The 24,156-nt window shown below is 42.6% G+C and overlaps 1 protein-coding gene across 5 annotated transcripts in view; it reads right to left on the bottom strand.

Moving 5' to 3' along the window:
- Positions 1-24,156, bottom strand: part of LOC115593785 (RNA-binding protein Musashi homolog 2) — a 263,938-nt gene that overhangs the window by 112,595 nt on the left and 127,187 nt on the right. For all 5 annotated transcript variants that reach the window (XM_030437449.1, XM_030437448.1, XM_030437451.1 and 2 more), the window contains exon 7: positions 7,669-7,717. In XM_030437449.1, the coding sequence (XP_030293309.1) occupies positions 7,669-7,717 (49 nt within the window). The remainder of the gene's footprint in view (positions 1-7,668; positions 7,718-24,156) is intronic.

Raw genomic sequence — 24,156 nt, 5'->3', positions numbered from 1 at the left:
GAACAAAAGGAGGCATTATCAAACCTCACTCTCAGCAGTGCTAGATCCATTTGGTAAACAGCCTGTGTCCTACAGTAGTAATCAGAGGGTATTTTTGAGGGATTTGCAGGCTGGCCAGGAGGCATCCGCTGGAGTGATCTCTAATTGCTAGAAGCGGAGGCCTAGACTGCCTGGCGCTCTTTTGAAGCCATCGGCAGCAGCTTCCAGCCAGAGGAGCCAGCAGGGGAAGGCTTCCCACTGAGGCACTCTCCTTTTTCTTTATTTCCTTCCATTTTTCTCCCCTCGCCATGCCTTCATTCTTACATTTTTCCCGCTTTTCTTGTGACTCAGTTTGCCCTTTCTCTCCATCCTCCTCTTTTCCTTCCCATTTCTTCTCTAACTGTACTTGTTCCCCCCCCCCATCCCTCCATCCCTCCATCCCCCCATCCCCCCCCCTTTTTCTCCTCCTCTCCTACTCAGTCAATGAGCCAGCAATCACTTTGCAGACAGACATCCTCTGCTCAGTCGGCCATGTTCAATCCCTAGCACCGGTGGCTGATGAGGCATTGTGGTGACGTCAAATACCGGAGCTTTTCAGGGAGCAACAGTTAACCTGTGGAGGCGCAGCTCAGCTTCCCAGGTTACAGGACTCATACTGGCAGTCTTTGTATAAAATAATGAATGTAATATGCCAGAGAGATGAAAGATAATGAGGCCAATTATTTTTTTCTTCTCACCCAGTGAGGTGGGAGAGGCGAATTTGTGTCAAATAGTTGGTGTATAATGACACCTAATACCACTCAAGCCTTTGTTACAGTAGGAGCTTGTGTATCCCGGAGCAAAGGCTTTTGCTCTATGAAGCACCGTATTGAAATTGCGACAAACACACACACACACACACACACACACACACACACACACACACACACAAAAACAGCACAACCACTAAATAATAATAATAATAATAATAATATAATAGTGCTAGAAAGTTTGACTTTTCTTGCATATTCATAGGCTCGGGCATATTGTCCACACTCTTCTTATGCAGGAGCTGTGAAATCCACCTATGAAAACGAACAAAGACACACTAATGGAAGAAAAAAAAAACATTGCATGCTGTCATCCGCACACAGTCTCACAGACACACAACCAGTTTTTTGGTTGTTTGGAAGGCGGCTCGCTCAGTGTGACATTGACTCCTCGGTGCCAATTCCACACTGGGAGCTGCACTTGCTAGCTTTGCTGCCAATCCAGGTAAAGAGATTACAGACACACACAATGCAGTCTTCTGTTTGTCTGCCAAGAAGAAAACCAGCCCTTTAAGCCCGTTGAAAAAAAACGAAAAAAAAAACACAAACGGGGGCTGTACACAAATTCACACAGCCTCTGCCCCGTCCCCGTCCCCGCACCAAAAAAACCCCCAAGAATCCCCCCTTCTCCAGGAACGTGGCTTCTAATATGTGTCCCGCTCAGTGGCTCGCTCGTACAAAAGCAGCCTTGTGACTGAAACAATCCAGCCTCCAGTTTCTTTATCCTGGTCCCCAACACTGTTGCGCATTACTATTACTTGCATCATTCAAATAAAGAAGGAATTTGGCTTACAATCAGTCACACAGTCATTATAAAGCCACACTAATGGGTGCTGTCTGGTTACAAACTATTGTAAAACAATGCGAAAGATATTACAGAGGGGTTTCATCATCTTTTCTTAATGGTGTAATTAAAAAGAAAAGGTGAGGGAGAACATGTGCAGAGATATAGGTGCCACCTTCAATATTCTGACTCGCAGCAATTAACCACAAACTTGTTAAAAACAAACCAAAAAAAAAAAAACTTGATGAAAACTGCAGGGCTGACGCTGATGTTTTTAAGCAGTAGAGGCCTTTTTTTTAGCAGAGCATGAATCAAACAATCATTGTGGCGTGCAGTTTTGACCCAATTAATCAGCTACTTACAATCCTAAGAGTGTAATTTAGCATTGGGGATTGCAATGTACTAATTTGCATTGTATATACTTATCTTTTTTTGGATTCGTGCGGATTAGGCGTGATGCTGGGAAGCCGCTCGTGAACAATCAAAATCAGAGCGACTGCGTATCTATACCATACATTCCCCCCCCATCGGAAAAGGTCCCGCGTGGATTATGTGCGTGGAATTTCGCCACGGAGAGATGTGTTGATGAAGAGGAGAAGGACGGCTAATTACGCCGTGGCAGAGTGGCACTTAATAAAAGGACGCGTGCGAGCAGCAGGACAAAGAATTCATCCATCATCTACTGTACTCTTTACTCACAAATTAAACCTGAACGCTGATAGTTGCCACTCTTTCATCATAGTCTCCCCCATGCTCTTCCTCGAGGAGATGCCATTTTTCTCACCTCAGCAACACTCTCCTTGGCACTACCAATTGTGTTTGACAGTAAAATCACATCTTAGATCATAGATAAAATGTCAGCCTGCAGGACGGGGGTAGGCAACGGATGACAGAATGATTTTGACTCAGGGCTACTCCAAAAGCTTTTTATTTCCCACCCGTATAGCTCGTCCTGTCATCCAGGGGTGGCGTGTGAAGTCATGTTGAGGGTGGCGGCAATGACGACTGATGTGTGTAGTCCCTGACTCCTTGTCTCACGACGTAGCTTGTGATTTGGAGCAGGATATAATATATTCTGGACCTCCTACACTGCTGAATAAACTCCAGATATATATATATATATATATATATATATATATATATATATATATATATATATATATATATATATATATATATATATATATATATATATATATAAAAAAAAAAGTCAAATACACATTCCCGATTTCCTCTTTTCAGTCACAAAACGAGTGTCAGGAGAAGAAGGGAAGGTTGAAGGGAGGCGGGGTGGCAGGGACACTGCAGTGGAACATGGAACAATAGGCGCCCTCTGGCATCAACCTCTGGACAGCCCAAGCTGCTCACCAAAGACACTGAACTCACCCACAATGAACTGCTGCAGTGGGAAGGGAGGCTTTAGAGAGTTCAATTTCCAACACAATTGGCCGTATTCTACTCCTTTAAATGCCAAGGAGATGGTGTGCAGCGTGTGCCTTTGTGAGGAGCTTTGCTTACAGCGAACGTCCTCTAGCAGGAGAGACAGAGAGGAGAAAGAGACGAGAGAGAAATGGAGAGACGGCGAAGACAGGGCAGGGCGGGGAGACGGCGTGGGGGACAGAAATAGTGAGGGAAAAGAAAAGGGAGAAAGAATACGACTGAATGACTGGGAGAGATAGAGAGGAGAGGGGAGAAGGGAAAAAAAAAAGTAGAGAGAAAACGAGAAGGGTAGAGAATGTCTCCTCTGGCTGTCGTTTCGCCAGCCTCACAGGGACCGTCTGAAGGACAATGCTGCTACTAGTGGAGTGTGACGTTTGTCCTCTATCCAATTCAACACGGCCCCAAAGAAAACACACTTACAATCAAGTGTCGATCATGCATCTCATACACAATAACCTCCCCCCCAAACAAAATACAATGCATTATAGTAATATACAATACAGCCAGTGTGTTGGAAAAAAAAAACGAAAAAAAGAAAGAAACAGCTTAATGGGAGAAATAAAAAGGCGCTGAGATAACATTCAAATGAGGCGATGTGAAGGCGTAGTGTGCCACAGCAGATCGTTTTAAACTGCTGTGAGTTTTACCTCAGATATCCTCCGAGTTCTTCTTTTAAAGGAATAATTTTACCTTGTCCAAACCCTCCGTAATACACCGTAAGTATGTCGTCTCTTCTCAAAAGTGTATTTAATTTGCTTGTAGAGACAGAGGTATTATTTTTGCCTCACACGCGCTCAAGTAAATATAACATGCTCACTGACTTCAGGGACATCTTCCTTTCCGCTTATTTTGCCTCGGCAGAAAATAGAAACTAAGGCCCTCAAAAAAAGGGCTGCTGTTGAAATCAGGGATGCTAAGTGATACCAATAATCAATAATAACGTGCTTCTCATAGCAAATGTGATGAGTGATAATCTCGGATGTTTGTATTCTAGCGGAAATAAATTGATGATTCAATATTCCATAGCTCTGACCTGGGTTTCCGTTATCCGGTAGTTACCGGACTTTGACTGGTAAAACCTGCTTAAGTCCGGTATTTTTTGACCCCGCCGGTCAAAATGTCCGGTGAAAATATTCCCTCCAAGCACTGATTAAGTATCACTCCGTCTGTTCAGAGCTTCGGGAGTATGCTGAATCAGCCATCCAAACCATTATTGGTCATTTTGGAAAATAAATTACAAGTGAGGACGAGTCGGTTGCAGCTACAGCCCCGCTCATCGTTGCCACTTGTGCACAACGAGACGCCATCGCTGTAATGACAGCGCTCCGCAGTTATGGAGGCTTGAACTTCTCAACAGCCTGCGATGTTCTCATCAGAGATTTCAGCTAAATTTACCTCAAGTGGACTAAACTGGCCAAGATAGCCTGCATGATCCCCGTCTCCAGTGTGCAGAACCGCATCAAAACAGCACAGCGAAGTTGCCTCAGGGAGAACGAGGTGACAAGACTGACGCGCGTTGCAAGTTGCGGAGAGACACTGCACACTTTTGAAACATGTCAGGGGATTTTGTTTATATAGAATTTTTATTGCATATATATTTCAAAAGCATATGGCGAACCTACTTTTTTTAAATTTTAAGTTGCACACGCGTTATTAAAATGGTATGAGCCAGTCCAGATGTGTTTCTTGTTTGCAAATTGTTTTATCTGAGAACAGGCCTTCAGTTTCTTTATGTTCATGTTAAAAGAGCGCACTGTGCAATATTTTTTTTTAGAAGTTACGCACGTGTGTTAATTGACGGCACTCATTTTATTTGTTACAGCCTATACTTTTCAATACAAATGATTATAAATTGACATGCTTTGATATCATTCTTATATATCCTGCATATCATTTATCATTTTAAGCTCAATAAATTCAGATAGGTATCTGACCGGAATTTCAAACATTTGTCCAGTAAATTGAAAACCTGCCGGTAAACGTTGCCCGCTGCCAATTGTTTCTAGCGGAAACCCTGGCTCTGACCAACAACCAATGTTACATCATAGTGTGTTTACGGAAGACGCTGCATGTAGTCTCATAAATTGCCCCCAGTGATGTCACTTGGTGGCTAAATTGCATTGTGGGTAATGTAGGCTACAAGTCCACTGGTGTAGCATTGCACTCCTATAATACTGTTGGACTGAAGACCGAAGATATTGCCTTATTTTTATTTTTTTACGCAAAGCCTTTTTGGAAACCTGGCACCTATATCTTCCGATACTTATACTTTACCTTTAGCCACTGAGTGACATCACTGGAGGTTAATCATCAGATAACATGCAGCTTCATCTGGAGCCACATGGAGGCTTTAAACTGTATACATATGCAATGATAAAACATTGGTGGAGTTACCTTTAATGTATTACCTAACCAATAAAAAGGTATGTGAAGTCAATGAAAGCAGTATAAGGCTATAATCTAATTTTGTGAATAATACATAATATACATTTCCCAATATCTGGCTGACATCTCATAATTTATTCGTCCAATAAACGGTTCCTCCCCCATTGAAATGCAAACACAACATAGGCTAACTACAATGTGTCTGTGTTGCAGAGCATTCAAGATCACTAAGAAACAAACGCAAAAAATGGCAAATGTTAAAGAAAATACGCCCTTTCCTCCGATGCAATGCATCAGAAGTGAACTGTTATTTTCAGGGTTTGCGATTGTGGAATAAGCACCGCGGTTCTGGAAGAGTTGCGCTGTGTAACATTAGGGTTGTTAAATAAAGAATGTGTTATTTTTTATCTATTGCAGTCCAGCAGGAAGATCGGGGAATTATTTTTTCATGAATCAATCTGTAAGATAAAAATGAACACAGGTGGGAAATTGATTTGGACTGCAGGCTGCCAGATGCTCATCACCAGATCTGTAGGCAGTGGTAAAGCGGGGCCAGGCACTGGTTTCACTGATAATGTATTCAACGTCCTTTCCTATGTGGTCACGGGGCAGCTGAGCCATTAATATTACACAATCACACCAATGGCTGTGATGAATTATTCAGACTTTCTTATGGCTCTGTAATATTCTATGCAATTCATCTGGAAGACCTGTTGTGTTTTCCACACGAAGGCGGCAAATATCCACTGTTTCGAATTCCTGCTGGAACAAAATATCAAAATGCTAGTTCGAGGAAAAGGCGAGCGGAGAAAGCGCCGCACCTGCCTCCTGCCTCCCGCCTCGGTGTCACACTCAATATAAATACGTCCGCTGTCATCAGAAAAATTGCCAAGGAGGCTGTTTCACCATCATTGTCTTCATTTGAAGGGCATTTTACTGCCCAAAGGCAAATGCCTAACACACTCCCCGAGCGTGGCGCCCAACCCCTCTCTCACAGAGGGCTGGCAGTGCAGCAGACAGGAGGGAGAGAGAGAGAGTGAGAGAGAGAGAGAGAGAGAGAGAGAGAGAGAGGGAGAGAGAGAGAGAGAGGGAGAGAGAGAGAGAAATAAGAGACAGAGAGAGAGAGAAAAAAAAGCCTTCTTCTCAAAGCAGACCTCACACTGGGTTCTGTCACTACAGATCAAAATCCCCTCAAAGCCATAGATCACTTCCACTATAGTTCACATGTTCCACACTTAGAAACTGTTTACCAGACTCAAAGAGTTCGTCTGCACAGAGTACACACACTCACACACACACACACACACACACACACGGATACGGAGAGAGAGAGTTTGCACAAAATAAAAGAACAATACGGCTTTCGATCCAAGCCAACTGCACTTAAACATTTATACAGGTTGAGAGGACGAGCCGCTCACCGCAAACAAATGTTTACTATATGGCAAAAACCGGCGCTCAGCCCGCTTCAGTGAGATGGTGCGATGCCAGCTCTGCTGACAAACAGAGAAGTGTCTGCTCCTGCTCCTTTCTCCTGCAGAACTACCTGTCAGCGCCTGTCGACGGCTCGCGCACGCACTGACACGTGCGCACACGTGCACAGCCGGGGACAGTCTGTCTCCTAAAAGTTGCTTTAACGCGCCTCGTACGCGAGGACTCATAGCCAATAACAGCCGTCGCGCAGGGCTCCGGATGAGAGTGACAGTCCTATATGCGCTTACTGGCGGTCAACTCTGGCGTGTCAGTGTGCGGCTTGGCTTAAATGCACCACGCCGCATTGTGGTGCAGGGGAGGAAACCTGTCTTTGGAAAGTCCTCTGCTTGAGAGAGAAACGTCCCCTCATCTAAGATAAGGAGCCGATGAGAGATAGCGATAAAGTCAGTGCCTCTCCTGGGCCTTATCTGATGCTGTTATCTGACTGCACAGCACCCACCATCTCACAATCTTTACACCCTTTAAGCACCTCTCTGAAACACTCACACCAGCATCATCACGCGCGCACACACACACACACACACACACACACCCACCATCCAAACGCTCAAACATTCCAAACAGCGTACCAGCTTATTGATTACCTTGACACGCTCCCATTGTTGAACAGACGGTACAGCTAATATCATGTAAGATTGGAACTGTTCTGTGTTATCTCATGGGGAAAAGGACATAAAATGACTATTTTCTCACCCTTCTGAAAGAAAGAACAAAACACAAAAAAAAAACACAAAAAAAAAATAATGGGAGGAAAGAGAGCAGACGCTGTGCACTTACCTCTATGTCTGTTAGTCGTCTTATCAAACATAAGCATGGCATCATCAACCTGGAAGACACAAGAAAAGCACTGAAATTAGCCTAATCTCTTCAGCAAGTAGCTCACGTCACCCTCTCCCCATTGAATCACATCTCATTCTACTCACTGTAATTACTCTTAGAATATATATTCCCGCTGCTTTACACTTATTTCTTTCTAAGCACCTCTTCTCTGCATAATCATCCTGCCGTCTAAAGATTATTGCCAGGTTACCAGCTCCCTCTCCGTCTGATTTTTACTGATATAGGAATTTGTCTAAGATGTGAGGGGGGAAGTGGCAATAGGAGGGGAAAGTTAACGATAATGACAAGCAGTGGGGGAAAAAAATGGAGAACTGTGCGGACAATATGTTTATTTTGATGAACACCAAAGTCCGGTCTTGTGGAGGATGACAGATAGACACATTACGCTAAGCGAGTGTGAGACAAATGGGATCCTTCCTCATCTCACAGCCGCAGCGGCAGCAGCATCCACCATAATATCATCCCTCATCATGTCCAATAAAGCCACACACAGACAGACAGCATTTTTTCTTCACACATCCCAGAGAAACAGATCTCTAGACACACTCTGCTTTCTGACGAAATGCTTAAAAAACAGACTGAGGCATGCTCATTTAGCCTGTGATTTTGTCTTGGGAGATGAATACGGAAAAAAAAAAAAAGCACAGAGGGTTAGAGAGCAGCAGCAGACAGAAACAAAAGAGGGAACACTCTGCACCACTCGCTCACTGGTTATGGTCTCTAGGTAAGTGTAACGGTGTACCGAGGAGATTCAATGCTGTGCAGGGGGAAATATGAGCGCACAAGCGCGCGTCTGTGTTTTTCATGGTAGGGTGACAAAGCTTCGGGAGGAGATGGGAAGAGACAAGAATAGGGGTCTCACTCAAGCCGAACTGTCTGATTGGATAAAGAGAAGTGCCTGGCAGCCAGGCAGACTAGCGCTGGCACACTGCTCATGCCACCCTCTCGCCACACATTTGGCACACAAGACGCTGGCACAGCTTGTAGGACCTGGTTACTCACTGTACGGCTCACAGGCCACATGCGGCTCATCGGCACTTTATTTGCACCGCCCCAAAATATTCCAAATTTTGCAAAAATAAAATACCCACATTTAGAGCACCTGAAGTGGGCGGGGAAGCGGAGCCTACAGGTGGATGCAGGTGCGGCTGCAGCAGCGTTGGCAGCAGAAAGTGTTTGCAAATGAACAGCGGTGCAGCAGCTGTGGCAGAGCAAAACAATAGATATAGTATGGCTGATTTAAGCAGACAAGAAAGGGAGTTTGTGTGCCACGTGTGAGAGGCTGGAAGGATAGGATGCAGCAGGCGGTCTAGGTCTACGTGAGGTTTAACAGCAAAAGTATCAAGGTGAAACTGTTTACTATTTATCCAACAAAAACTAACAAAGTCATTAAGTGTTTCCTCTGCTGACACGACACATAAAATAATGATGTTTGCCGCGTCTCTGAAAATGTGTGGTGGGAAAACATAGAAAGGTTGAGTAAAAATACAAAGCTGCCAAGCAGTATCACCTGCAGCGACAGTTTTATAAACAAACATTTATAATGTCACGTAACCCAACCTCCGTCTCACGCCAGGTGATCTAATGAAAATCACATTAAAGTGAGAGGAAGTGGGATAAATGGAATTTGTAGCGCGGTGGGTTGGGATTTTATTGCCTGCGTTTGAAGAACACAGAGAAACTTCTGTATCATTTCTCTGCAGCGCGGTAACTTTATCGACACATTAAAGGTGCACTATGTAGTTTTTGAAAATAACTTTTAATCAGAGGGGAAAGATATTCCTTGACGTTTTTTTTTTCAAGCCAAAACAAACTAAATTAACTTCATTTTCATGACGGAATAAAGAGAATAAACAAACTGACCTTAAAAGGACAACACAATAAAATTTTTCCTTTGTTTATAGAGAACAGCTTGTTTATGAAAAAGATAAACATTTCTTAGTTTGTATTTTTTACTTCATTTATATCAAAAATGAGTCTGATTTTCTTTTCCAAAACTACTTAGTGCCCCTTTAAATACACAAGGAGATAAAAGCACCATTCTGGAATTAAATCTGAGAAAAACATTGATTCAAGCTTGTTTTTTTTTTTGTTTTTTTGGGGGGCTGAAATTCAGCTCACAACACCAGAAACATTTCATAATGTCTCCACATCTGACAGTGTGAAAGCTCCACCGCAGAGCGAAGATTGAATGGCATGTTTACCAACTATGGTAAACGCTTAATTTGACAAGCAGCGCTGACAGCGTGTGATCATTTACATGGGGGGACAAACATTTATCGCGTTTGACCTCATCATCTAATATCAGTAATACGGAAGAAGGGAAAACCAAAAGAGCCACTTCGAGTCTCTTCTACTCGTGTGCATCAGCAGAGGAGACTCCGAGAGATGTTCCGACAGAGATTGATAAGTCACAATTTTGTAAAGTGTACTCGGTGATCCAGTGGCGACATAAAACCCATCAGAGTGCACCTGCAGAAAAAAATAAATAATGGACCCGACGCAACGCTATTTATGACTTCTGCAGTAGTGTGTGATTAGTTTGTTTTATAAGGTAGTGCGACTACAATCGCTGCATTTATTGTTTTTATTGAGGTAAACAAGCGAGCGCATCAAATCTGACTGGCTTGAATTATGAAAAAAAAAACAAAAAAAACAAACAGCCCCACAGTATCATCAGCCATCAACCGCCGCCAGCCCTTCATGCAACGCGACATTCAAATATGTGTACTCTGATATTGATGGTATTGCCGCCGTAAAGCCATTTATAGCCTGCGAGCAGAAAGACTGTTACTTTGTAAAATGAAGTGAGGTCTATTAAAGGAAGTGTATTGTATAAATGTGTGAACTGTGTTGTTGTGACATTATTAGAGGAGGACCATCCTGTCAGCGAGACCCGTACAACAAAGAACACAGATTCACAGTGAAGCACTGATGGGCACTTTAACAAAGAATGTGCACATCATGTGAGAGTCACACTCCAGCAGGTCATACAATACAGTCTCCCCCCTCTCTCTCTCTCTCTCTCTCTCTCTCTCTCTCACTCTCAGTCTCTCTCTCTCTGCCACTTGCAGAGTCTATAGAACCATCTCCCGTGCTTCAGGGCTTTTCAATGTAGTTATTCAAGCAGAACACAACTGTGTGCCTCCATCTGATAGAAGGTTAAGGACCTCTTCACTGCTCACAAAAAAAGCCCGCCACACAGAGGTGAGGCCAGGCTCACCTCAGGGAAGAAATCTTTCTCTGTCCTCCTCCTCCTTCTCTTTCACTCTTCCTTTTCTCCTGGCTCGGTGAAAAGAAAGGTTCAAAGGATAATGGCTGTCTTATCACTATGTAAAAGGGGAATGGGAACTCCAGTGAAGTGCCTGGCCTTTTGTGACAATGAAGAAAAGAGCAAAAGTCTATTTCACTGTGCTATATGCACTGGAACAGTCCATGACCACTTAAAGAGAGAACGCTGCTGGAAGACAGTCAGGAGGGGGGAAGAAGGCCGGGCAGCTCTTTAACTAAACCTGTGGCAAACACAGCTGAACCAAATAACCTCCTCCTCCTCAAACAAAAAAAAAAAAATGGCTTACAGGACTTTATTAGCTATGTGAACTGTTAGCTTACCATCAATTTCATTTTTTTCACACAACTCAGAAAGCAGCAATTCGATGTCAACGCTCTTTTTTCTATTTTAGTCTTATTTTGTAAAAGCCCTTTACTCGCTTAACAGGAATAATTTAAAACATTTTATCCATAAAAAAATGCAATAATGCGCAGATGTTGGGATATTTCTCCTCTACAAGGTTTCTTAATCTATGTAGATCCTTCGTAATGAATGCATTTACTAATTTAAACAAGACAAATTATGTCTTAAATGCTTAAAAAGTGTAATAATACAAGTGTGAGCAGTGCTGTTTGAACAACAGTGAGAGAAGTGACAGAAGCAGTAGTAGCAGTAATAGTAGCAACAGTGACAGTGGCAGTCCAAGTGGTAGAGGCAGCACCAATTTAAACTCGTCTGTACTGCCGGGCACAGTGACGGCGTGGAAGTGGGAAGGTTTGTCAGTGAGTGAAAGAGTTTGAGTCTTTATCATTTCTTGGAAGCTGTCTATTGTCAACTTGGCAGCAATCAACTCGGCCTCATGTATATCGCGTTGGAGAAAGTGATGGCTTTGGCTCTGGAGGTGTTGTCCCTCTGCTGTATGATCTAACAACTAATCCAAGCTGGTGCTCAAAGGGTTAGCAGACTACCCACAGCCTTCAGAGTTGCTTTTTTAAGGTGGTTTGATGGATCAATAAAGTTCCTGTAATGCAGCTATGGAAGCACTCAGTTTTGCAGGCTGTGAGTTTGTTTTATTTTCTGTAGGTTTCAGTGGTTGTTCACTCTGGTCTGCCATGGTTGATATTTTTATTTTTAAGGGAAGGTTAAAGACACACCTTTTTAATCAGGCTTTTAACTAATATTTTAAATTCTTATTCCATTCTTATGTGGTTCTATCGTATTTTATGTTGTTGTTCCTATCTTGTTTTGTTTTTGTTTTTTTTTGTTTTTTTTAAACAATTTTCATCTTAAATAATTTTTTTTAAATTATTTATCTTCGATACTATTTTATTTTATTTATTATTATCTTATACATTTTATCCTTTTATCTGTTCACTTCTTTAAATTATCTTTTGTCAGGGTTTTTATCCTATCTTATGTTTTTAGTTTTTAAGGGTTAACTCCAGAGTTTCCTCAGGGGGGTCCTCCACACTGGGAGCTGTGTCTGGGATGCTGCTGGGGGTGCTGTCCCTGGGTCCCTTTGGCCCAGCCAGTCGTTGTCTGTCAGGGTCGGGGGGCCTGGGCACTGGTGCCCCCCGTGGCACAGCCTGTGACTCCTCCCAGTGTGGACGGCCCCAAAGGTGGCGTTTCCTCAATCCTCAGTGCCTTGCCATGTCTCCTTATTTCCTGTAGTAAGTGTGTGTGTGTGTGTGTGTATGTGTGTGTACGTATGTGTGCATGTATATAGTACGGAGGGTGGGAGGGAGGGGCTTTCTTTATTATTGTTTTATGTTTCCTGTGTAAAGCACTTTGTGCTACATACTCATGTATGAAAAGTGCTTTATAAATAAAGTTGATTGATTGATTGATTGATGGTTGTTTGAGAAATGCAACGACAGGTTTAACAGCTTTCTCTCATGATTAAATTAGAAAACGACCCACAGTTTGGTTAGATTTAGCCATGAAAACTACTAGACTATATGTCAAGGTTTCAGTTCAGATAAATAACTTTGTCATGCAACCTTATGTTGATTTAAATATGTCAGTGCTGACTTTGGGTTTCACACTTGACATGAACAGCAGTCTCCTGGGTCAAAGTCCTGTTTTGGTTTGACCCACTCAGCCACCCCAACCCTCCCTACGTGCATGTGTTGCTCTTTAGACTATGTCAACTGACTTCCTCCTTTGCTTCTGTCATAATTTCTTTCAAATAATGGGAGCCGCTGGATGACTCGAGATGAACTCTCTAACACCGCAAAACATCCCCACATCTTGTGGTGAACAACACCTGATTCAAGAGTGAGAATCTGATACGAGAAGACGAAGATGCGAGCTTTGAAGATTATGTCGACTCAAGTAAAAACAAAAACTAGATGTGGTTGGTCAACTTAGGAGCAATGTGACGGTGAAGCCCTGTATCACTTAAAAGAAAAGACTTATCTTGTTCCTGTCATACAGCATGCGACATAACACCACACCAGGTGTGACCTCTTTTTTTGTCTGTATCAATGCATATGTTTGAACAACCCTCACAAAAATACATGATCATTCGGAAAAAAAAGGTTGCTGAATGATGAATTATGTATCAAAGGACAAAGGCATCAATAAAGGCTAATGTGCTCTGTTTTTGGACAGGAAAACAGCAGAGGTGCCAGGTGACAGGGAGAGATTTAAGAGCTCTGGAAATGAATTATGACAGCGATTTAGAGGTGTCAAATGCACATTTACATTCAGCTCACGGCTGAAGGCTACCAGAGGAGCTTTCCAGCAATTTGGGGGTGACACTGATATAGATCATATCTGATGTCAAAGGAACAGAGACCAGAGCCACAGATAGTGACCTGGGTCCCATCCTTTTGTTGAGGCTTTGGGCCCTGTTTTTGTGCAGACACCCGCTGGGGCATTGTACTGCTTGTATTGGGTGCACAAAGGTTCCTTACTTGCCTTCATCCATTACACAGCTGTGAACGTCGCTTTTACCAAAGTGGAAGGAATTGTAGTGTATGTGTGTGTAGTTATCAGGCAATTTTCGTGTCAGTTTTGTTGTTAAGGATTACAGGGATTTGTGCTCACATACTGTCTGTGCTGTTTGAATGGGTTCACCAGGTGATACTCAAAAGAGACATTTTTGAAAAGTTTAGAAAGAACTTTGTCAATACTGTAAGTGCTGAATTCAACTTAAAGCAGTGCAGAGCTTTTGAATTTTTTGTTGATTTTATTGCCCCCTGTGGACTAAAGCAGCATGAGCGTCTCACCAATTCATGACGGAAATATACTGTGCAGTGCTTTTGTAAGCAAGGGAAAGAAAGACGGTATTTTCTTTTTTTTTTTTTTAAACACAGCTGCAGGATGTTTAGCGATGAGTGGTGACAGTAATGTTAATAAATCAAAAACACATTAATCTACAAGGCAGAAGATGGTCAGTCTGATCAGTTTTTGGTGTAAAATGTACTGCAGTTTGAGTGAGTGGTGCCTTAGACTCAAAAAGTTAGCTGGATCGCTAGCTATCTTTGCTAACAGAGTAACTAGTTGGTGAGTGAGTCCTGCAACATAAATTTACACTGTAAAAATCAAAAGAGCTTTTTGACAGACTCTGTGTTGCATTATTTTTAGCGGTAACTTATCATTGATTAAATTACTGAGGAAGGCTATTGTTGCATCCGTACCCATGGCACCAAGAGAAAGACTTGGTCCATGACCGGAGTGGCAGTGCCACCACAGAGCAGTAAGAGAATCACACTTTAACGTTAAGGTTGGACATTAAACTTGGTCGCTGTTTTGTTTTGTTGTCCAGTAGATTGACTCCTTCTCCTCTCAAAATGTGACTACAGCAAGATATATAAAAGCAATAACTGGACAGATGCTTATCGTCTGGGGTTTAGCCAGCAGTCATTGCTTGGGGAGTCATGCCAAGTATGTAAAATGACCACTATGAACTTTTTATAGTATAAGACTCTGTTTAAAAAATCATTAAACATTTTTGGGGATCCAACATCCGATACACAGTTCTGTTGAACATCTAAAAGGGGCTCAGCTCTATGAATGATTAAAAAAAACACCTCAATACGGTGGATGAAGTCATAAATACTAATTTTTACTGGCAAAACCCAAACCTCAAGAGATAAAGTGAATACAGCTGAACCACTTTGAACCCCTTCCACCCTCGATAGACTCCACAGTAAAATCACATATAGACTAGAGAGACCACTCTTAAACTGGAGGACCCAGTTCTAAGCCCCCTTGTTGGCAAGCATCCCTTTTTTCCCTTCAGTGTCTCGGAGACTGAACCCCCTGCGTTCTCCAGGGGCTGTACTCTGTAGCCGTACTGTGGAGGGGGGAAAAGGGGGTGAAAAAAAAAAAAAATCCTGCAGGGATCGATGAAGTATCACATTATCGTTATTATCATCTCTATTATGATAGATATGGGTCACGGTCAAGGAGAAAAACTCAGCTGGCACTGCCCCTTCATCAACACTCCCTTTGCAGTGTGGAGCATCTAATATTCTATTACAATGATGGCAATTAACAGAGAAATGATAGCGACCCAGTGACAATGGACAAATTTGTGACAACCCTTTCAATTGTTCTTTTGTAGAGGAAATCTATATCATTGTCTGGGAACGTTGAGCTGCAATGTGCTACGTCCACGCTCGAGCGCTTTTACAAGTGGTGGTTTAACGAGGAGCAGAGGGCAAAATTTTAGCTCCCTATAAGCTCTTGCAATTACACAAGGGGGCAAAAGGGACACTGTTCTTAAGCGCGAGCCCAGACGGACGAGATTCTTCTTCCTTTTTCTTTCTTTTTTTTTTTAGATCCACAGCAGAGGCCGGTGATGTTTAATCTGGAACACAAGCCATCTCTTTCCCCCAAAAGGAATATTCCTTATTATAATGGATGAGTGGCAACCCTCAGCAGGAGTGATAAAAATGCACGGCTAGAGTGCAAACACACACACACACACACACACAACAGATAGAAGAGGCAATGTGATGCAGGGCGAAGCGCCGCTTATCTGCTGTCTACTCTGTCTACCCCATTCCTCTTTATTTTTCTTACCGTAAATATGTCTGTTTTATAGTTTCTTCTAGCACAACTCGATCCCTCAACTAGCGTCCAACTATTAGTTTTTCAACGACTGTCAACTTCAATGATGATTTAAAGGACCAGTTTGTAATTTCTGCTCTTAATGAAACAAATATGTAAGTAGTGTGGGATCATGGGAGTTGATGTGTTTATTGTTCTTTTCTTATTCTCTGACCAATTCAATAATTGTTGGAAACGACTGGGATAATATAAGAACAGAACTCAATTAAAAACAATGCCGCAGTAAATGTTACATTCGATATCTTGTGTATGTTTGCACAGAGACGAAATGAAGGGTATCAAGAGGACACCCCAGCAGTATTTAAATTCCTGATGGACAATCACACATCCGTGGGATAAATGTAAAATCTCATGTAGTCATATTGTACAGTATATGATCGCACTGCAGATGAAGATCACTGTATGGCAACAGGAAAGACAGCGAGCATTGAGGGTTCACGCACATAATTCATCAATTTTTTATACCTAATTACCGAAAAATGAGAGTGACAGAAAAACGTGATCCGAGTGTTTTTCAGCCGTCGTCTGACAGAAATTCTTGTGTATGTAATTATTAATGATATACACCATGGGCTGAATGTCAACACTTATTCCAGTAACTTTCCTTCATGTTGACATTAACAAAATGGCTTGAGAGGAACACTTGAGGAAGACAATTCCTCAAATCTGTCAGGATTACATATTTATGAGGTCCCCTGCTCAGCATCCAAGGAGGTCGCTATGGTGATACAAGCTGATGTATATTCCAACAATGAACTTTGTGTGTCAGAGAATGCCTCAGAGCATTGTTGAAATGGTTAGTACAGATGCTACCACGGCGCTCTGTGCAGCTTTCAGATCAGCAAATACACAATTAAAAAGGCAGTCATGCTGAGGCCACTCTAATCAATGTACTGTTACAAAGAAATGTAATGAAAGGATGATGGAGTGATGCCTTCAGGAGGCGGCTATGTTGTTAGGGCAGAACGCAACGCTGTTGTGGCAAAACAATGTTTTATTAGCACGTCTCCAGCCATGCCCTACCCATCTTTAAAACAAAAAAAAGCTGTTTAAAAAATGAATCCTATTTTACACCCTTTTCTTGTAAACAACCAATAATTCTGGCGAGTGCTATCTCATGCTGTCTGCTGTACTCGTCAGTAATACCAATTATGCATTACACAAATATGATGCTGCCCACAGAGTCCTATTAGCCTTACAGTGGTAGTGTTCGCAACAGAATGCTCTAAACTGGCAACCACTATCCACAGATGATTGATCCAAAAGGCATAGTATGACATGTATGCATTGGTAGGGGGAGATTGAATGTTATCAATAACACCTTTAAATGTGTTTGCAATGGTGTTACACACAACTATAAGAAACTTATAAGGCTGACAACTGTTACCAAGTTTCTTACAAGCACTTACTGTATATGCTATCAATAAATGTGAGTAATGCTACTAACACTAGCACAGACTTATTAAGTCAAAATGATGTTAATAAACATCTTATACAGACTTACAGGGCCTTATCACCTTTTTACTAAGCCAAGTGTATAATTTATCAAATTGGCCTGAATCTGTCATATAGCATTAAATCCATCTCAAGAGAGCTTTCCACTGGGCTTAACTGTGAGGTGCGGCTCGTTTAAAACTGCCCCTTTGACTTTTTAACACAAAACAGGAAACCACTTATAAGGTTCTTCCTTCCTATATGAATGGGACTTCAGTATGTTGTGGGGTCTGGCCTTGCGTTCGGCCTCACAGAGGCATGTCCACATAGTTGAGCTCAGTATGCTTGAGGAAGTAGGCCTCGGCCTCGTCCATCAATCCGCCTGTCTTCCTTTGCCAAGCTGCAGGGAACTACCCATTATGGAGTCATTTTATTAATAGGGCCCCTTTCCTCTCCGCCACACTCTTGCAGAGTGCCTCCTCATTCTGTCAGAATGGAGTATGCCTGCAAGCCACCTCCATGAAAACTGCTGCACCAGGGCCCTCCCTCATTCTCCCATGTGAAAGCTCAGGCTGGGAAATATTGTGCTTTCAAGCTAAAATAGTATTTGGAGAGGTGAGCAATCCCTAAGCCCTAGAGCAAACAGTTTAACATTGAGGACTTATTTAAAATGATGCCCTTCCTCCTGGAAAGCCAATCAGATTTCTCTTTTAGTAGACACACGGCACACACACCACACACACAAACGCACACAAAACACGTTTTACATCATCCGCCCCTTCTTCCCTCCTCCTTGTTAATGTAAATATAGCTGCCAGCTGCGCTGGACTGGAGGACGGAAAAAGGTCAGAGGATACTATGAAATGTTTGGTGAGACCGTGTGAAGACATGACGCAGAGAGTGAGACAAGCGTGGAGAGGTTTGTTTAAAATGGGCAAATGAGTTTGAACGTGTGAGAGAAGATGCAGAGGACGAACAGGATTACACTGGAAGAGCCAATGTGTGGTTAGGTATACACAGCTTTTTTTTTTTATTAGACACACTGCCCTTTTAATACACAATAAGGTCATTAATTTCTAATAAATCCCATATGGCATTTATAATCTAGTCGGTGCTGTATCATGTTAATATTTAACAGCTTATTTGGAATTAAATTTTCAGAGTCAACATCTCTTTTTACTGCGTGTCCTCTTGTCTTTGAGGCAGTAAAAGTCGGACAGGAGTTTCTGCTGACCGACACATGAAGGTGTTAGCAATGTTCAAACCCTCGTTAGACACTACCCCGACCATCATGACGTATAAAGCATAGCCATCCAAATCTATGACATATCTATCTATCTATCTATCTATCTATCTATCTATCTATTATTTGCCTATACTAGAACTATTACTTATAATCATCAGGGCTTTTGCATTTAAAAAGCATTCTGCGGTGGCGAGGTTTTTGAAACTGATGGCTCCATCATAGCCATAAATCCTGGGAAGACACCTTTTAATAACGCTGTGTGTACCCTAGGCAACGGGAAAAACCCCATGCAGCCTCAGCAAAGATGGAACATCTCAGTCACACGGCTGGAGTGACCGAACGTGTTCGGATTCAATCGGTTTATTAATGAAATGGGAAGCACAAAGTAACATACGCCGACATGTGGTCCACTTAACTGGGTGTTTTTTTTTCTTCCTTCAGTGTGTCAAGCGATGACTCGCAGGAAATTAACCGAGGCCGAAAGAGAGCATGCCGTTCTCTGTCATAGCATTAGTGCCTGTGCTCTTTTCCACCGGTGAATCTAAGAGATGGCCTTGAATTGAAGAGGTCTATTTCAGCTGTCTTTGTTAGTGCTGAGAGACTACTCGGGGATGCAGAGGGCTCCCACTCCACCTTTTGCTACCGCCTGAGCTTTAACTAAATGACACAGCTAGTGGCGCCTTTGAATAACCAGCTAGAAAATAAAATCTGTAATCACGAATCAGTGAAAGTGCTCAATGACGGTGTGCTCCGATGTTCACGGGTCCGGTGAACATAAATCTCTCTTAGGAGACAAGCTGTGTGATTTGATATCAATAGGTGAACAAGGGGGATAAAATGAGCTGCTAGCTTGAGTTGAATGGCATTCATTTCGCTCACAATGGCCACCGTCGCTAATACCTGCAGTGTTTTACTCAGATTAGGCTTAAGCTTTTTTTTTTTAAAGGCCATTTCAATAATTTGACATTTCTCCCCAGAATGGGAGAGAATGAGCACCGATAAAAAACTTTTTTTTCTCCCCTCCTTTTCATGCAAAACACTTTCATCTGTCATTTGGTGATAGCCCGTCTCTCTTTGTCAGCATAAATACGGGAGCCCCTATTTGAATATGGTTACACATCCCTCTATTTATTAAAGCTTGGATTAACATGACAGGAAGTTTTGTCTGGGGGCTCTTTAAGATGGCTCAGAGAGGCAATCTGGTGACAGTAATAGGATCCAGCTAATATACTTGACTGATGCTCCTTTCCCAGTGTTATAAAGCAGAACAATCCGAGTGGGGTTCTGGGAGTGAATACATTGTGTTTTGTAATGGCGTGTGTGTATGTGTGTGTGTGTGTGTGTCTAGGGGGACGAGGGTGCGCTAATCAGCCAGAATACCATCACTTAGCAAATATAAGGGCTGAAGAAATAAAAATACTAAAGGTCACAGAGCAATTCCATCAGGACAACTATGCTACAATTAACTGAATAGACAAAGGCTCTGACATTAGTGAGAGCTATAATAATCTTTTACTCCAGTGTGCGAGTTTGTAGAGGTTTGTTAAAGGTTGGCTTTAAGAAATAAACAGAAAAGTCTTTTCATTACTGCTCTTCTTCCACCGCAGCAGTCCTTCTTTCATTGTTCGGTTTTTTTCTCATTGTTATTCTGCTCTGATGTAAAAAATTTTCAGAGATTACTGATGCAGCCAAGTACATGTTTGTTTTTTATGTACTGAGGACATTTGTGTGTCTATTTGTTTTGTTTGGATGATTAAAAGGGGCAAAATGTAAGATTTTTTGTTGAAATTATTCAAACATTAACAACAAATAATATGAATAGCAACATTATGACATCTATGTATTGTTTTTGCAAAGACATAATGACTATAAGACTAATGATAGCAGTCTAACCAGCTAGCCTCAACTGGTCTAAAGTTCCTGTGATAGTTGCGTAAATGCCGACCCTCCTCCGGTTCTCCAAACTCCACATTTGGACAGCTAGCGACGTGGTTGGCTGAGATAACTAGCTAACAACTAGCTACAGTTAGCAGCATCATGTGGTCAGTTTTCTTTCAGTAGAATAATTAACAATGGTGATTTATACACTCAAGATTAAATATGTAACATTTCTGGATTCAATTTCTCAAAACAACCTTTCTGTTCAGAAATCTAATAACATTATCCCAACTGTTTCACACAATGTTTAAACCTGGAGATTTACATAATTTTACTCAGATACAAGTGTGTTTCATTTAATCACCTGTCACTTAAATTTCTGTCACAATTTTCCAAACATCAGATTATATGACAGAGTGAGGAAGGAAGGTGACAAAACATAACTTCAATAAACTTTTGAACGATGCCCTGTGAGCATTTCAGTGTGCGTAGGAGATTTTCTTTGGTAGAAATTAAATTCAGAGTGCCCTTTTTGTACTATGAGTGCCCGTCTGCTTACCTTTTTGTTATCGTCATTTATGTCTTTACTTTTTTTTTCTCTTCTGGCTGGCTCACAACAGACTTCACTTTAATCCATATTTGTCTCCTGAAGTTTTTCTGCGGTTAGATCCATTGCTGTCAATAGCCCTGTGCTGAGTGGGACTTGCTTATAGACATTTCCATATGTCAGGCAGTTGCTATGGATGGCCAGTGTGTGCACCTAAGTGTGTGTCTGTGTGCGTTTGTAAGCTGGGTTAGCGGATCAAACACACATCTGTTTGTGAGATAGAGGGGAATCTGTGCTTCTCCCCCAAACCTCTCAATACTAATTAACGATCCACTGATAGTGGCCAAATGCCAACTGTCATTAGCACCCAACGCAACACAAATACACAGATGTAGATGCGTACACACTCGAACACAGATGCTATGCGGTCACTCAGACCGGACCACCACGCGCCATCTGTGGATGAGATACATAAACACAATGCCGTCCATTTGCACTCACTGCTCCCAAAAAAAAAACTCCAGCGGGACAAAACTGAGGTGAAAATCAACCTGTGTGAAGTATCATGAAAAACTAAACTAGTAACAACATTCATCAACTAATTGCCAACCTGATTTGTCCTATATAAGAGTTTATAGTAAGCAATGCCTGTAAAAAGACTGCTGGCACTTACACTGTGTGCTTAAAGACATGAATGACAACCTCAATTCTCCAGTAGCTGTGGACCTTTGACTTCTTCACTGATAGTGCCATTTGCGTGCTCTCAAGCAGTGTGCTCAGTAAAAGCATCTGACAGCTATCTTTGATTTTATTTAGCGAGGATTTCAGCTATGCCTGCATCTAAAAGGATACGCCACCCACTCTCTCTGTCTCTCTTTCTCCCCGCCTGTATCTGTCACTCCGTGCCTCGGTGACAGGGTCAGATAGAGAGAGCAAAGTGGCGAGAGGTGTGACACAGTGAGCAGATTAGGGTCTCCCCCGTACGGAGGCCCCCAGCACGACACCCATCATGGCTACCCAGACAGCCGCCAGTTGGTCAGGATAATGCCACCCACGCTGGCTCCGGCGGGGAGTCCGGAAGCCACATGGAGGCCAGAAGCCACCGGACCACCAGGGAAAGATTGATATTTCAATCTTGGTATTGGTTAATCAAACTGAGCTGTCATCGACGTCCATTCAAATGTCAAAACTAAGTATTCAGAGATCCTACCGAGCACATACCATACTGGGTAGGCGTTCGGAAAAGTCTACGGTGCGATATCTTTCTGCCTGCCTTTAATAGACACCTTTGCAACAAATGACAAATGACAGCAGCTACAGGGAATGCATCAACCTAAAACCCTGCCTTGCAAACCAGAGCGGAGCCTCGTCTTGTCTCGTCCCTCCCTCCTCTCTCCCGGTTGCAGCCTGCCTGCCTGCCGCCATCTCACGACAGCATCTCTCCATCTCTCACAGCCCTCTGATCTCTGTGTCAACAGGCGACACCGGCAGCTCGCACTAACTCAGCATGCATCAGCCCATCTGCAAGGCAAACCAGTCTACAAATGCATTTAGCATAGACTTTTGGTACGATTAATGGCACAGTTAGCGAATACTGTAAGTGCTAATGTGACAAGTTACCACTTGGATGGTGCCTTCCCAAGCAATAAAGACAGCCAGTGAACCCTTGTGCAGACATTTCTCTGCGAGGCTGGGAATTTACGAGCAGCAGGTAGGAGATCAAAGCCGCAGTTGACAGATTCTGCAAACACAAAGATTTATTCAACTCATCAAGAATTGTCGCAATGTTTTCTCAGCGGCCCGCTATCTCGTTGTGTACCTATACGGATGGGGGTTTATTAGTTGTCAGTGGGCCAGGTGGGAGGCTCCGCAGTGGTCCAGCTCAGGTCCAGACTCATACAGAGGTTGTGATGACAGGATCCGGAGCGCTGTGTGGTTACTCTGTGGAATTCAAATGCCAATCCCCCTGCCCAGCGCCATCTCCTCTCCTCTCCTCTCCTCTCTCTCCCTCTCGTTTGTCATCTCTCCCCCTTCTCTTCCCTCCCCTCTCCCCCAGTGTTTGTCAGGGTTGGTGATTAGCTGTCACCCTCTGTAGAAGCAGATAACACCCCACACAGCCTGTTTCCCCTCTGGGAGCATGCACGCACGTAAAACAGGAAAACACACAAACAAATACACAAGTGTGCGCACATGCATGCAAACTAAAGACACTTGAAAACTCTGTCGAAAGCAAAATGGTGGAGTCCATTGCATTTTTTTGCATGCATTTACCAGGATTTGTTTCGCACTTATCCGTCGAAGCCGTGTGGTAACATTGTGTATCGTTTCAACTGATATTCTGTTCATGAATTCTAATTCTTATCAAATTCTGGTTCCCATTCCTTTGTTTCTAGCAGATTTAGGCGTTGATAAACAGCCATTTGTCACAATGTGATTGTCGTAAATGCTTTCTGGTAAAAAGACAAACTGTAAACATCCTCTATCTGCACAAGTTGAATGTTATTTCTTTTACCCTTGTCTTAATTTGAGGAGGCACCATTATTAGCTGATTTTGTGGCAACAGGACTTGGCATTCTTTTATCAGGCTGCAGTTCAACCAACTTCTTCCCTTGCAGGAAACTTATCTTATCTCAGTGATGTCCTTTTACTCTGTTGCTTGAGTTGTTTGTAAAGGTAGGGCCTGATTTATAAATCCCTCATCCACACGGCTGCAAAGGACCATCTGATGTAGCCCTCATTTTGGACTACATCCTTCCCTTGAGCCACTTTGTTAAGCACTTGCTTCAAGTCACCTTATACCCCCTTTCACAAAAAACCCCGCTCACGCCCACTAACATCTTCCAGTTGTATTTTTTGTGAATGCTACAATTGGTCAAGTGAAGTGTGGTGTGAAAGAAGCGAGATGTGCACAGTATTATAGTCCAAGACAATTTTCCCACGGGGGCCACAAAGTAAATCATTTCGTAT

This window comes from Sparus aurata, chromosome 13 (assembly GCF_900880675.1).
Source record: "Sparus aurata chromosome 13, fSpaAur1.1, whole genome shotgun sequence".
In the NCBI taxonomy this organism is placed as follows: Eukaryota; Metazoa; Chordata; class Actinopteri; order Spariformes; family Sparidae; genus Sparus; species Sparus aurata.
This window is presented reverse-complemented; position numbering and strand designations above follow the sequence as displayed.